General features: G+C 39.3%; 1 protein-coding gene across 3 annotated transcripts in view; it reads left to right on the top strand.

Annotated features, from left to right (window-relative positions):
• Aldh18a1 (aldehyde dehydrogenase 18 family, member A1) overlaps positions 1 to 16489 on the top strand; it is a 54440-nt gene that overhangs the window by 15372 nt on the left and 22579 nt on the right. For 2 of the 3 annotated variants that reach the window (XM_013506238.1, XM_005407547.2), the window contains exons 3-6: positions 7628 to 7842; positions 9057 to 9206; positions 9299 to 9403; positions 16033 to 16191. In XM_013506238.1, coding sequence (XP_013361692.1) covers positions 7628 to 7842; positions 9057 to 9206; positions 9299 to 9403; positions 16033 to 16191 — 629 coding nt within the window. The remainder of the gene's footprint in view (positions 1 to 7627; positions 7843 to 9056; positions 9207 to 9298; positions 9404 to 16032; positions 16192 to 16489) is intronic. The other variant, XM_005407548.2, reaches the window with a different exon arrangement.

The following is a 16489-nucleotide window of genomic DNA, read 5'->3' as shown; positions in this document are numbered from 1 at the left end:
CCCTCTTCAGTAGTTGCACATCCAAGACCACTAGTGTTCCTATTTTTCCTGTTGTTCAGGTCTGCCTCTGGGTGACCTCTGAGTAGCACTACTTATCCTCGGGTTTTCCAGCAGTTTTTGATTTGTATCTAGTTATCCCCATTCTCAGATGCGGGCACTTGTGTCAGTTGATGGCCGACCTTCTGATCCAGCGTCCCCTTGCAGTTCAGGGCACGTGCACGACCTGACTCAGGTTGCACTGGTGTGACAATCCCGGTCTAGTGGACCTATGTCCCCAGGCAGTTTAGGGTACAGGCATAATTCAGACACAAACTGCAGGGTCTACGGTTTGTGAGCCACCTAAATCTATGTCTCCAGTCAGTTCAGGACTCATAAAGGAACCAGATGCAACCCGGATGGTAGCAGTCACAGACTTCCCCAGCCTTCGACTCTCTAGAGGGTCTGGGCAAAGGCAAAACACAGACTCGAATCCACAGGCCCTGCAGCTCCCGGAGTACTCACTTTCTCAGCGCAGGGCACGCGGGGCTCAGAGAGTCTGCTCACCCGGCTCAGAGAGCCTGCTTGCCCCGCCTGCAGCCAGAGAAGTCCCCGGGCCTCTCAGTCCGGACCTCCTCTCTGCCTCTGCAGCAACTCAGTCTGTAATGTCCGCGGGGTCCTTGTTCGCACATTTTGCCCTCAGGGATTAGATGGGAAATACCTGTCTCTCTCCACGCATTTCAGCTGGGAATCGTGGTGGTGTGGCTCAAGGACAGACTCAAACCCACGAGCCCTGCAGCTCCCGGAGTACTCGCTGTCTCGGCACAGGGCGCGCGGGGCTCAGAGAGTCTGCTCGACCGGCTCCTACTTTTATCATTTTAAGAATGTTATATAAATGAGATCACACAATATGTGATTTTTTTTTTAAAGCTGAGTGTGATGCTCTAGGTATTCATTGAACTTGCTGTATCAGTTGGTTTGTTTTTATTACTGAATAGTAGTTATTGTTAAAGGTACACCACAATTTGTATAACTGCTCATCCACTGAAGGACATCTGGATTTTTACCTTGTTTCTATTGTGAATAAGGCTGTTTTGAACATTTGTTTACAGAATTTTGTGTGAACATAGTCTTCATATCTCTGGATTAAATGCCTAAGACTTCTGTTGTTGATTTTGGTAGTAGTTTTATGTTTAGTTTTACAAGAAACTGCAGTTTTTGCAGAGTAATAACTATTTTGCATACCCACCAGCAATCTGTGGGTGATCCACTTACTGTGTATTTTCACCAGCACTCAATGTTGTTACTTTTTTATATTAGCTATTTTGATGTATGATATCATACCATGACTTTAAGTTTTCCCCAGTGACTAATGACACTAAACGTATTTTCATGTGCACATTTGCTATTTATGCATCTTCAGTGAAGGGTCTGGTCATATCTTTTGCTCATTTTTAACTGAATTTGTTTGTTTTTCTCCTGTGGAATTTTGAAGAATTCTTCCTTATAAATATTAGTCCTAAAATAAAAAAAAAAATTAGTCCCTGTGAAAGACATGGGTGGAAACATTACCCACCAAGTCACACTGAATTTCCTCCCTAAGATACTTCATTCTCTTAACAGTCTTTCACAAAGGCAAGACTTTAATTTTGATAGGATTCAATTTATGTTTTTTTGTTTGTTTTTGTTTTGTTTTGTTGGTATTGGAAATTGAACCCAAGGCCTTCACACTGAGCCACATTCCCAGAACTTGTTTTTTTTCTCTCTCTTTCTGTTTTAAATTTTTTCGTTCTGAATAAGGCCTCACGTGTGCTAGACAAGAGTTTTATCACTGAGCTAAATCCCCAATCCCATCCACTAGATCTTTTCATTTTTTGTAGGGTTTTCCTAAATTGCTGAATTACTGAGGCTGAGCTGGAACTTGAGAGCTTCCTTCCTCAGCCTCATAGATTATAAGCATTAGCATGGACCACCAATCCCAGCTTTAGGTTTTCTTTTTATGGGTTGTATGTTTACGATCAAATCTAAGAAGTCTGTGTATAGCTGAATATCCTGCACATTTGTTTGTATTTTTTTTTCTAAAAGTTTTATGATTTTATGTTCAAATTTATGATCTATTTGGAGTTAATTGTGGTATCAGGTGAGAGGTTTAGGTCAACCTTTATTTTTTGGCCTAAGGCTATCCAGTTCTGGTATTATTTGTTGAGGCACTGTTCATGATGTTTTGAGTTAGGTATTTCTTTGATATCACCTAATCCTACCTTGTTTATCATAACCCAGCAATACATCTATTTCCCATTTATGTAGAAAGAACTATAAAGATTAAAAGCCTGTGATCTGGAACCAGCCTCCCTGAAATTAAAAACTGGCTCTACTACTTACAAATTACGTAACTTAGTGACTTAAGACAACTATTAGGTCACAATTCTGTGGGTCAGCATTTTGGACTGGGCTCAGCTCGCAGTGGTTTTGTGTCTCTGCTGGCTCTCCTGCTGGCTCAGAGCTGATTACTGGGAGCAGGGGCCCCTGCTGGGATGTGAGGTCAAGCAGGAACATTACAAGGCCATTCAAGGATTAAGCTCAGAATTTATTGTGTTTTTGTGCCGCATTGTTCTGGTCAAAACAAGTCAAAAAGCTACTTCACATTCAAAGATTGGGAAAATAAACTTCACCTGTTGATGGGAGACACTATAGACTGTTGTGCCCATATTTTGTAATCTAGTAATGGTGGTAAGTTATTTAATTTCTCTGGGCCTCTGGTTCCCTATTAATAAAATGGAGATCATAATAATAACTCATAAGGCTTAACTCATAAGAATTCAGGAAGGTGATGATGGTAGCAGCTAATACTTTCTTGTAAAGCTCACTAACACTTACTGAGTTTTTACTTTGTTTCAGTGCCTATTTATGCCTAAGTTTTCTCCTCTATAGCAGTTTTTTGAGGTAGGTAAGGTAGAAGCAAGTAAGCAGAGGGGTTGAGATTTTAATTTAATTAGGCTGCATAGCCTGTATCTATCATTTTTACAGTCTCAGTCACTACACTATACATGTAAGATAGTCTTATACACTACTACTTAGCATAGCTCTTAGCTCTTAGTGTATAGTCAGTGTTCATTTCAGTATTTTATTGTTGATATTGTTATCCCTTTAATCTCATTTATAGAAGAAAGCATGTTCTGGTCTGTTCCTAGAATTTAAATTAGTTTAAATACAGATTTTTCTGGAGTTTACAGCCTGTGTGCACTGAAAATGATAACCAAAATAGCAGAAAAGAAAGAAGAAAGGCAAAGTTAAAAGGTGTATAGAGGAAAACCTAGGCAGTAGAAGACCAAGAAGAGAGGGAGAAATCAAGTCAGGAATCCTTGTCACAGCTAAGAAGACAGTCTCAGTGACTGCAGAACATGGGGACTCTGATGAAGTAGTAAAGGGCTTCTTATCCCGTGGCCTTTTATCCATGACACATTTGAGAGATATGAATATCCCAAAGCATACCACATGTATGATTGCGTACACTCTGATATCACCCTGGGCCTGCTAGGGAAACAGATTTGCAGAGCTTAGAGCTTAAAGGTTCCTTAGAAAATAAGAAACAATGATTCATCTAGAAGCTGTGCATTTTCCTAACTGATCAAGGCCTTCTTAGTTCTCAGTGCAAACCTTGAAAATATATTGTAGAACCTAAAAAAGGTCCCACATGTCAATCTGAGAGGATAAACTGTGTTGTTCAGCAGAAAACCCCAAATGCCCTGTGTCCCACGAAGCTTCCTTGCTGCTAGGATGCACTGGACTTGACTGAGTTTTTATCTGCTTGAAACCTTGCTGATAGTTGTGACCTGGTCTCGAATCCTCTAAGCTCTTCTCTGCATGACTCAGCTGTCTGCAGCCACAGTGACATTTCTCTGCCTGGGACTACGCTGTGCTACAGTCCTCTGCTGATGTGGACTCTGGGCTTAGCTCTTAGATTCTCATTGGTCTCTGCCATTGGATCACCTGGACTGACATGCTGCCCACTACCTGTGCTCCTGAGGTGCCCTATCAGGCTGCCTTCCCATGCTTGTACCCTGCCAGGTCAGAGTATGCTCTGCAATGGACAGGAAAGACAAATGGCCAGAAGGCCTAGTGAAACTTGATGTTCTTCTGAGTTCTACAACTACTATTGATGATCACAAATCCAAACCCCAGTGCAGTAAGTCTCTCCCTCTACCACCCTTCTGTTAGGTAAGTGGGACCAAACTGTCATGTGTACAACTTTTAAGCTTAGGCTTGGGTATATATGTTGCTTAGGATAATATCCCTGAAGACAGGGCACCCATATTCATTAGCCTAATGAGGATAGGGAGCCTAGCAATACACCAAGTCCTTTAGGGACACCTGCAGCAGAACCAGTGCACCTGTGCATCCAGCAAGGGTGCAAAAGCCACAGTTTTAGCCCAGGTGATGCCTTGCTGAGCAGTGTGCCAGGAGCTAGACTGCAACACTGTTGTGAAAAAAGGTATTACAGCTTGTGTCTAGATGTCCCCCCAAAGCTTCCTACAGTCACTGGTGGGGCTTTTTTAGGGGTGGCTGAATCTAGAGTATAGGATTGATTTATTATGCAATGCTAGAATTAAGGGTGGTTGATTATGAAGTCAGTCCACGGATTGGTTGGGCACCATCCTAATCCCAGTAGCCTGAATACAAATAAGGGACACATAGAGGCTTGGCTTGTCTCTTGCTTGCTTTGCTGCCTTCTGCCCACCGTGAACTCTTTTTTCCTCTACAATGCCATGCCACCTTACCTTAAAGCCCGCTGATTATGGGCTGAAACCACTACAAACTGTGAGCTTAAATAAACCTTTTCCCCTTTAATTTTGGGTGTCAGATGTTTTGTTTCAAGTAACTAAGACAAAAGATCACTTCTTTCTTGTAGTGCCAGAAACCTGAAACATAGTAGTTTTAAGACACTTGTTATATAAGGGAGGGAAGAAAGGATTCTACTCTGAAAGAGGCCAGGGGAAAGGAACACACAGTGACCTATCTGCTCCACCTGCCGTGGTTGCAGCATAGAGAGTGAGGATAGATGCTAGATTATGATTACATTATAGTTAGGGAATGAATTTGTGGCCAGGAGATAAGAGGCAGAGAAATCAAAAATTTTGTTAATATAAAAGAAGGTGATAATGGCTAGTTCAAATAAAGATAGTTACTCTGAACTGGTGAAATTAAAGTCTGAATGGTGGTTTGGAACAGTTATTTAATATCAAATATTTTAGTTGCCTAGAATAATGCATAGAAAATTCTTTGCAAGGAATTGCCTGAAGTTTGTTCCTGCTAAGAACCTATATTACCCGTCTCATCTTTTCTTATCTCAGTGAGTCTCACTGGGGGAAGGTCTTTTTGCTCTCATACGCCCTGTACCCCCAAATTACTGATCTCCTGCCTAGACCTCACCCTGCCCATCTGCCATGCACTCATTCTCCTTTTGGTCAGTTACAGTTAGATGTTTGTAATGAGCAACTCAAATAACAATGGCTCAGACAGAATAGCATTGTATTTCTCTTCTCTTTTCCTGAAAAGAAGCTACCAGCCTTATAAGAAGGCAAATAGTCCCAGGCTTCCAGAGCAGCCCTGTGAAGTCAGCAGGGATCTGTGCTCCTTCTACTGTTTCAGAGTTCATGTGTTTTGTAGTGGTCCTGCAATGGCAGATAGAAACCCCGAAATGACACCCAGGATTTGGAGGCAGATTTATTTAATACCAGATAGGCACTGACAAGGAATCAATTATCCTTCAAAATGTCAGGCCCTGAAGGGCTCAGGGAGGGAGGTTTTTATGAGGTCTGGAAGAGAATATACAATGGCCGGATACTTGGCTGTCTTTGATTGGTTCCTACATCATGCATCATAATAGTTCTTACGTTCTGCATAGTGACCAGCTGTGCACCTTGGTGACCAGCCATTTCTAAGAAACAAAAGTACCAGGAACTGTAACCAGAACTGTTACCTGGGCAACTAACAAACTGAAGTGTACTAGGGGGGCATTTTCTGCTATAGTCCAAAATGGATATTTGAGCTCTAGCCTTATATTCTAAGGAGTAGGATGGATGAAGGAAAGAAGAAAATACTTACCTTCTTTTAAGGAAATCCCTTAAGCATACATACATACATACATACATACATACACACATACACACACACACACACACACACACACACACACACACACACACACACCTTGTTAACCAGAATTTAAGTCACCTGCTCTTGTGTAGCTGAGTAAGAAGACCTGGGAAATGTAGTGGGTATGCCCAGGGATCTGTTCATTTGTGAAAAAGGTCTTTAGCAAGCTCCCAGGAATAGTTGAGCTGCTGAGTACAGTTCCTTGCTTGATATTTGGATTTTTACTCTTTTAACCTAGGCTTTATGCAAATATTTTTGCAGCTTTTTAATTAAGATTGTTTTTCTCCATATAAATCTTTCACAGAGTTGCAGGAAAAAGAATCAGAAAAGGATTACTTGGATAGAAGATATCCAAAGGGATAGAAAGTATGTCTCCAATATTGCTTTCCCTTCAAAAAGCTTTCCTTCTGATTTCTTTTATCATTATTATAGGCATCTATATTCATGCTGTCATGTCAGAAAGAACTATAGGTGGTGGATTAATTATGATTTTGCAAAAGGGTAAGGGAAAGTAAAAAAATTAAAACATATCATGTACATGTAGTAGCTGTCCACAATGAATGTAAACATTATATTCTGCAGACATTACTAATAAAAATTCAAATTTTAAAACTTACGATTTTTGAAGTATGTATACCAGTTATTCTTTAATGTTTTTGGTAACTCGATTTTCCCTCATTTTATAACAGTTTCTGTCAAAACATACATTTTTCTGATTGTAAAAACAGTGTACTATATACTGCATAAACTTGATAAGTACAGGAAAGAAAAAAAGCAAAATAAAATCGCCCATAATCCGATCAAGAGATGTTAATGTTTTGATTTGTTTTATTCATCTTCTTTCTATACATTTAGACATGCGTATGAAACTAACATGAACATTTTCTTGTTAATAAAAATTCTGATGTTAATCTTCCTCCTTTTTTTTGGACATTTGCTCTGCTTCTGATTTTTCTTATCATAAATAACATTCTTATAAACAACTTTCTGATAAATCTTTTCCCCATCTCTAACTTTGCTTTAGAGTAAATGTAACTTTGTCTGAACTTTGCTTTAGAGTAAATTTCTGAACATGGAATTGCTGTATCAAAAGATTGAGCATAGGATTTTGATATTGTTTATAAGCATGTCTTCAGGAAAGACTTTCATGTATCCTCTTTAGCAGTGTTTGAGTGTGCATGTAACCTATGTAATGGGGGTAAACTCCATCACTACCAAGATAAAAACATGCTAAATACAGTTTTGATAATACTGTTTTCACTTATTTAAGAATGATAAAGCTGCCTGTAATCCAAGCACTCAAGAGGCTGAGGCAAGAGTATTGCTGTAAGTTTGCAGCCAGCCTGCACTACATGATAAATGTATCTCAAAAAAAAAAAAGAAATGATAATGATAAAGCCGCTGGGGGGGGCTCAGTTGATTACTATTATGCATATATCTTTTTTATTGAGAAATTATATTGTATCTTTCTTGCATTTGACTTCGGTACCTATAGATCGTGGACAGCATTCAGCCATCAGACATGTTCGTTCTTGGAGCAACATCCCCTTTATCACAGTACCCCTCAGTCGTGCCCATGGCAAGTCCTTTGCCCACCGAAGTGAGCTGAAGCATGCCAAGAGGATTGTAGTGAAACTCGGCAGTGCTGTGGTGACCCGAGGAGATGAGTGTGGCCTGGCATTGGGGCGCCTGGCATCTATTGTGGAGCAGGTAATTGCCAAGATGGAAGACTCTACTGAGCTGAAATAGAGTCTTTAAATTGCTAGTTCCACTGTATCAACTTGTAAAAGTAATCTTAATATGTGATAGCTTTAATCCAACCTGAGAACTTGCTTTCTTTGTGTAGATAGCAGTGGGAAACCGTACACTAGAGTGAAAAAAGGGGATGTCAAGGAGTGTAGTAGATGACATGTAGCTCAGTCCTTATACTTCTCAGTGATAAGGAGCTGTGTCAGTGATGCTCAATTCTGGCTGTGAATTACAGTCACCTGAGCCTGGAGATACCTCGGCTTTCTGCCCAACCATTTGATAAATATCTCAGAGATGTGGCTCAAGCATCTATTTTTTAAGCTCCCTGGGTAACTGGATGGACGGATGTAAATACTGAGTTTTTCTTTTCTTTTTCTACTTTGGTGGTTTGAGTCAAACCATTCATTCACATATCCCAGAGATAAGCAAGAGCTTTTCCATTCTAGCTAAAACACCTCTAGCCTCCATAGTCATATTTTCAGTTTTTAAAAAACACCTTTATTCCAGAGCTGATGCTATTATGAAGCTGCTTGCCTGAAACCTAATAGAATCTTCATAAATCTTCTGTATTAGGCAGTTATCAAATCTGGCTCCCATATTGAGTCTACCAGATCAATCCAGTTTAACAAATATATATCAAGGAGTATCTTAGTTGATTCTATGCTGCTGTAACAATACCACAGACTAGGTAGTTGATTTGGCTCATAGCTGTACCAGAAAATCTAAGTTGAAAGGGCTCACATCTGATGAAGGCCTTGTTGCTGCATCATCCCATAGTGGAAGGACAAAGGATAGGAGAACACACAGCCTCAAACCTTTTATAATAGGCATTAATCCATGCATGATGGTGTACTGCTTGTGACTTAAGCACCTCCCATCGGGCCCTAGCTTTCAACACTGTTAAGTTTCCAGCGTATGCTTTTCAGGGGAGCACATTCAAATCATAGTGAGGAACTAGATTGTGAGGGGCATGACAGAGCTCTCATCTCTGCCCCTGAGGGAGCCAGTGTTGGGACTTCTAAAACCATTAGGTCAAGGCAGTAAATATCCAAATAAGTGATCCAAGTGACAGAGTTGGATCAGTCCAGAGATGAGAAAGTCTACCTGGGTCTCTTGTGAAGAGAGCATAGATACGGCACAGTGACTTGTGGTACCTTTTGCTTCCTCAATGCCAGGTATCCGTGCTACAAAATCAGGGCCGAGAGATGATGCTGGTGACCAGTGGAGCTGTAGCCTTTGGCAAGCAGCGATTGCGCCATGAGATCCTTCTGTCTCAAAGCGTGCGACAGGCCCTGCACTCAGGGCAGAACCAGCTGAAAGAGATGGTGAGTGCTGTTTCCCCCACCCTCTAACAGGGATCCTTGGATTTTGCTTTCCCTCCTTCCCAACCATACCTTGTCTGATTGGTATATTACAGGCAATTCCAGTCTTAGAGGCGCGAGCCTGTGCAGCTGCCGGACAGAGTGGGCTGATGGCCTTGTATGAAGCCATGTTTACCCAGTATAGCATCTGTGCTGCCCAGGTGAGAGTCTGGGTTTTGCAAGGGGTGTGGAACCTGTGAGGGAAATTATGGTGGAGCAAGAGGCTTATGAGCAGGGTTCAGAGGCCAGATGGCAGGATACAGTCTCTTTCACTGCTTTCTACTTAGGAGAGCTGAAGAAAGGCTTTAAATCTGCATCTCAGTTTCCTCATTTGAAAAATACTATCAGTGCCTACTTAAGAGTTTCAGAGGAGCTTGATGAGAAAATCTATGATAGGTATTTAGTAGTATAATATAAACTTTATTACAGTGAAAGATGCATTGCCATTAATCTCCCTCAAAAATCTTCCCTTACTTTGAACACTTATCCCATTGTTCTTGCCACTTTCTGAAACAGTTTAGGAGCCTTCTTTTGTGAATGTCTTTACAAGGTATGCTCAAAATGTGATAAATGTTGCTCCCCAGTGCCATCTAACAGAAAGATAAGTTCATAGAAACATTAAAGTGTGTCCTGATCTACCCTGTCCACCAGGTCTGGCACCATGAGACTTCTGGTTCCTCCCCAAATTTAAAATGACCATAAAAAGTAAATATTTCAAATGACGTCAGAACATCAAGAAGCAACAACAGCACAACTAAAGAGGCTCACAAAAGGATTTTGAGAACTGCTTCAGAGAGCGGCAAGAGTAATGGGACAAGTACATTTGAAGTGAAGAGTAGTATTTTGAGGAAGATTAATGGCAGTGTGTCTTTGTAATAAAGTTTAAAAATTTAAACATTTGCCATGTGTAATGCCACATCCCTATAACATCTCTATAATCCGAGCTGAGGCAGGAAAATTAAAGAGTTCAAGGCCAGCCTGGGCTGCATAGCAAATGCAAGGAGAGTTTAGAATATAGTGAGACCCTTAGGAAGAAGTACAAAGTTAACAATACTTAAATCGTATGCTTTATAGGTGCCACATTTTCTTTATTCATCTCTTGACAGGCACCTAGACTGCTTTCATATCTTGGCTATTGTGAATTGTGCCATAGTCAACATGCGTGTGCAGGTATTTCTGTAGTGTGCGGTCTTTCTTTTGGGTGTATACCAAGGACTGGTAAAACTGGATCATATATACCATAGTTCTGTGTTTAGTTTTTTGAGAAAGCTCCATGCAGATTTCCATAGTGTCTCCATTGGGTTATGTTCCTACCAATAGTGTATAAGGATTCCTTTTTCCTTACATTCTCACCTGTATTTACTGTTTTTTATATTCTTGAGGATAACCATTCTGACTGGAGTGAGATGGAATCTGATTAAGTTTTATTTCCCTGATGGCTGATAGAGGTACATTTTATATATCTCTATTGGCCATATCTATTTTTTCTTTTGAGAATTATCTATGCAGTTTCTTTGTCTATTTATTGATTGAACTATTTGTTCCTTTGGAGTTCTTTTAATTCCTTATATATTCTTACTAACTATCTGTCAGAAGAGTAGCTGGCAAGGGTTTTTTCCTCATTCTATAGACCATCTCTTCTGTTTTCTTTGCTGATGCAATCCCATTTATCAATTCTTGCTGTTATTTCTTGAGCTATGGGAGTCCTATTGAGAACGTTGTCACTGATATCTATATTTTCAAGTGTTTTCTCATGTTTTCCAAACAGTTTCAATGTTTAAAGTCTTATCTTTAAGTCTTTGATCCATTTTGAGTTGATCTCTGTACAGGGTAAGAGATAGGGATCTAGTTTCACTCTTCTGCATGTGGATACCCAGTTTTCCCACACCATTTTCTAAAGGCTGTCCTTGCTCCACTGTGTGTTTTTGACCCTTTTTGCCAAGAATCAGGTGGCTATACCTACATCAGTTGATTTTTGTGTCCTTTATTTTATTCCATGTTCCTGGAGGTCTGCTTTTGTGCCTGTACTATGCTGTTTTTATTACTGTGGCTCTGTGGAATATTTTGAAGTTCGATATAGTGATGACCTCCAGCACCACTCTTTTAGCTCAGGATTGTCTTAACCCTCCTGGGTCTTTCGTGTTTTCATGTGAATTTTAGGGTTATTATTTCTGTGACAAATGTCATTGGTATTTTGATGTAGATTATATCAAGTCTTTGAATCATTTTTGGTAATATAGCCAAAATTTAACACTGTTAATCCTTCTAATCTGTGAACTTGAGAGGTCTTTCCATCTTCAAGTATCTTCAGGTTTTTTCTTCAGTGTTCTGTAATTTTTATTGTATAGGTCTTTCAGCTCCTTGATTAAGTTGATTTTTGTATATTTGCTGTAAGATACTATAAATGAAAGTTTTTCTTGTTCATTTCCACCAAGTTCATTATTGGTACACAGAAAAGCTGTTGACCCTTAAATGTTCGCTTTGTATCTTGCTACTTTGCTGCATAAATCTAAATGTCTCTTGGTAGAGTCTTTAGGGGTTTCCAAGTATGGGATTATATAATGTAATCTGCATACAAGAGATAATTTGATTTCTTTCTTATTGGTATTCCTTTTATTTATTTCTCTTGCCTATTCTGGCTAATATTCCAATATTGAGTAGGAGTGAGGAAAGTAGGTAGACATCCTTGCCTCATTCCTGACTCTAGAGGAAGTTATTTTAGTTATTCCCCATTCAGTGATGCTGTCTGTTTGTCATATACAGCCTTTATTTATTATGTTGAAGTATGATTCGATTGCTGGTTCCTTCAGGGCTTTTATCATGAAGGAAGTTTGAGTTTTGTTCAGGCTTTTTCTGTATCAGTTGAGTTAACGTGATTTTTATACTTCGTTCTACTTATGTGGTATATTATATTTAGTGGTTTGCGTATGTTGAACTATTCATGTATCCCTGGAGTGAAAGCAGCTTGATCATGACTTGTGGTCTTTTTAATGTGTTGTTGAATTCAGCAAGTATTTTATTAAGGATTTTTGTACCTTTGTTTATCAAGGATCTGGTGTATGGTTTTATTGTTGTGTCCTTGTGCAGTTTTGGTATCAGTGTGACACTGACCCAGTAGAATGAATTTTGAAGTGTTCTTTGTCTTATTGTTCTATAGAATAGTTTGAAGAGCATTGGTGTTCTTTAAAAGTCTTATAAAGTTTACAGTTTATTGCTGCTTCAGTCTTATTGTTTATGATCTATTTAGATTTCTAATACATTTCAGTTCAGTTTTGGTAGGTCATATATGTCTAGAAATTATCCATTTTTCTAGATTTTTCAATTTGTTGGTATGTAGATTTTCAGAATAGTCCCTAATGATCCTCTGTATTTCTTGGTGTCTGTTTTAATCCGTCATTTTTTGTCTCTAATTTTATTAATTTGGGTAAGTCTTTTGCTTAGGTTATCAACGTTTATCTTGTCAGAGAACCAACTTTTGGTTTCAGTGATCTTTTGTGGGGTTTTTGTTTTATTTTTAGTCTGTTTCATTAATTTCAGCCTTGATCTTTATTATTTCTTTCCTTCTCTTGCATTTGGGTTTGGATTTGGTTTGTTTGTGTTTTTTCTAAGACCTTGAGATGTATCATTAGGTTATTTGAGAACTCTGATTTTTTTTTAATCAAGGTACTCACTGCTGTATTCCACAGATTCTACTATTGTCTTTCCATTTTTATTTGATTCTAGAAATTTTTAAATTTACTGTTTAATTCATTCAACAATCCATGGATTACTCAAAAGTGAGTTGCTTAATTGCCATGTGTTTATGTAGTTTCTATAGTTTCTGTTGCTGTTGATTTCCAGCTTCATTCCATTGTGACCTTATAAGATGCAAGAAATTATTTCAGTTTCTTTGTATTTGTTAAGACTTGCTTTATGCCTTAAAATATGATCTGTTTTGGGAAGAGTTTCATGAACTGCTGAAAATAATAAATATTCTGCAGCTAAGTGAAATATTCATAGATGTTGATTTAGTCTATTTGATCTGTGGTATAGTTTAACTGTGATGTTTATTGATTTCTTTTGTTTGTTTGGATGACCTATCAGCATGGAGAGTAGGGTATTTAAATCATCCACTGTTATTACTTTGGGATCTGTCTCTTCATGTCAAGTAGTGTTTGTTTTATGAAATTGGGCCCTGAGGTCCAAAATGTATTTGAACTGTTACATCTTCTTTGTGGATTATACCTTTAACCAGGATGTAGTGAACTTCTTTGTCTCTTCTAAGTTTGGCCTGATATCGGTATACCTTTGTCAGATGTGAGCATACCTACTTCTGCTTGCTTTTGGATTTAATTTGCATGAGCTATCGTTTTCCATCCTTTTACTTTCAGTCTGTGTATGTCTTTGCTGGTGAGATGTACTAATTTGCTGGTGAGATGTGGATACTTCTGAACACAGAAAAGTTAGATGTTATTTCACTGGTCTCCTTAACTTCAAGTAGGTTGCTTCTCTTTGTACCTGGCTGCCTTTCATAGGAGATGTCTGTTAAGCATTGCCGGTGGTTGGCTTTTTATTCACTCAGTGAATATTTATTGATTACTCATGGTGTAATAAGCAGCCTATGGCATATTACATAAACAAGTCAGATATGGTTCCAGTCTTTTAACAAATTTTTAGAGGTTATCCTGAATGTCCTACAACCTTGTCTCTACATTACTTCATTTTTAGTTAAATTTTCTGAATGTTTTAATCAGATGTATAGGTACATATAAATAGAAGCACTAAATAATAATCATTTAATAGTGCAACTGGAGAAAATATAACTCCGTAAGTTATTATTTTCAAATTCCTTGCTGCTTCTGATCAGACATTATTTTACACAGACGATACTATTATATATAACTCATTTCAGGTTTTGTATCTTCATTTTTATTGCTTTTTCTGATTCTTTATCAATTTCATAGTTGCCCACAGTAATGAACTGATTACAGAGTGACATGAATAAATGACTTGGAATAGGTGTGGACTTTGTCTCTTTGTTGCTTATGGGTGTAGTCTTCGATGTTTTTTCTGTTCATACAAATACAAAAAATACTGATTTCTGCCATCCTTCATTATCTCTCTCTTCCAGCCCAATGAGAGGTTTAGTATTTATTTTTAATATTATGTATTTGTTAACTATTTGTTTTGAGATGGGATCTCATTGTGTTTTCCAGGTTGGTGTCAAACACCTAGAGGCTCAAGTGATTCTTCCACCTCAGCCTCTGCAGTAGCTGAGACTTCAGATGTGCACTGCTGTGCCTGGCTTAGTTTTTAATTTTTTAAAGTGCCTAGAGCCAGGCGAGGAACATAGGTCCTGGAGTTAAGTTTTGATTTTTTCCTACGATGCTTTCTGAGAGTTTGAAATGAAGGTAGCATGAAGAGTCAATGCACATTAGCCATTATTTGCACTAATACTGAACACAAGCCAGTTCCCAACAAGCACCAATCCCTGGACCTCCTCTCACACGTATGCCCCACCACCGCTCCACATGATCTAATCAGTCTGTGCTCTTTGCACCTTATGCTGTAGTTCCTTGTTTTCTACAGAAGTCCTATAAAGAGGACCATTATTATTATCAGTGGGTTTTGAGATTTCCAAGTTGTTTCCCAGGTTAAAGACTTAAACAAATACAGCAATTTCTTTTTTCTTCATAGAAACAAAACCAGTTTGTCTCAGCAGATTGCCCCTCTCCAAGCACAAATTTTTCCCTTTGAGACCCTCTTCTACCTTCACAGTCAGATTTCCACCCCTTGTTTGTGATTATTTTCCCTGGACCTTTAGACCTCCTGCTTGCCTCTCCCACACACATATGTTTGTTTTCGTTGTTTGATCTTTTGCCAGCATGACTAGAATCTGTATGTTCAGCTTTGACCCAGGCCTATTTTCCACAGATGCAAACTTTTTGAGAAGGCGTTCATAATCTTCCCTTCTGAAAATATGTTACATTCTGTCTTCTTCCAAACCATCAACACTTTTATTCCCCATTTCAGCAGCTAGTAGAGGCCTGGTGTTTCTAAGGTGCTCAGCAAGAAAAAAAGTGAATTGTTTCCCCCGGTCGTGTTGCCATTTTGTCTGCACTTTATATATCATTGAAGCTGCTACTTCATTGCAGTGTCCTTGTTAGTTGTCATAGCCAGATCTTGATGTAGGCCTTAATTGTCCCGCTTTGACTGTTACCCTCCTTTTTGCAGTCTGCTTCCAAACTTTCCTGCGCTATATAGCAAGGAGCTACATCCTTAAACATCAGAGATTACATTCAAATACTTAAATCTTGAGCTTCAGGTTTGCTACCATTTAGTTTCCAGCTATTATCCTCATTCACCTTTCTCTCCCAAACATTGCCTAATAGCCTTACTGAAGCAAGAAAGCAGACCTGTTTACTGGTTTCCACACCCAGTTTCCCCTCTACCTGTGAGCACCTTATGATGACCTCCTCCCCGGTAGGAAGAGCCAGGTCAGACTTGGAAGCGTGTATTCTTGTCCCTGGCTCCTCCTTTCTCTCTCTGCTTCCTGGTGGTCATGGAATGAGTAGCTGTCCTCTTCTTAGGCCCTACTACCATGCTGTTTCTGTTTTGGGAGTCAGCCAACTATGTACTGAAACCAAGAACCAAAATAACCTCTCTTTCTCTGAGTTGTGGTATTAGGTATTTTGTGCCAGTGACAAGAAAGTGACTATGACACTCCCCTAGTCTTACCATCTTTATACCTTTTCAAGGAAGTTCATCATGTTCTTCCCTGCTACATTTTCAGTCTACTTGATCCTTGTAGATTTTGGTGACCAACCTGGATTTCCATGATGAGCAGAAACGCCGGAACCTCAATGGGACTCTTCATGAACTCCTTCGAATGAACATCGTCCCCATTGTCAACACAAATGATGCTGTTGTCCCCCCAGCTGAGCCCAACAGTGATCTGCAGGGGGTAAATGTGGGTATAGTATTCCTAAGGGTTGAGCATGCTGGAAATACTAATGCGTGCTGTGCTGCATGTACTAACACTTGAAGTTTGGCATGAGGAAGATGGAGAAATTGGGAGAAAAGCTGGCATCACAGAACAGTGGCTGCATGAACCCTCCTGAAGTCAGGGACTTTCATTCAACAGGGTGAGATGCTATCGTGACTTAGACGGTGCTGTGAGCATGGCTTGCCTATTTCAGTAAAAGGCTGCATGTTTGAAAAAGGGAATGCTAAGAGGCATTGTATTTTGCAGAGGGGACCTAAAACAG

This window comes from Chinchilla lanigera, unplaced genomic scaffold, assembly GCF_000276665.1.
Source record: "Chinchilla lanigera isolate Chin_1 unplaced genomic scaffold, ChiLan1.0 scaffold00106, whole genome shotgun sequence".
In the NCBI taxonomy this organism is placed as follows: domain Eukaryota; kingdom Metazoa; phylum Chordata; class Mammalia; order Rodentia; family Chinchillidae; genus Chinchilla; species Chinchilla lanigera.
This window is presented reverse-complemented; position numbering and strand designations above follow the sequence as displayed.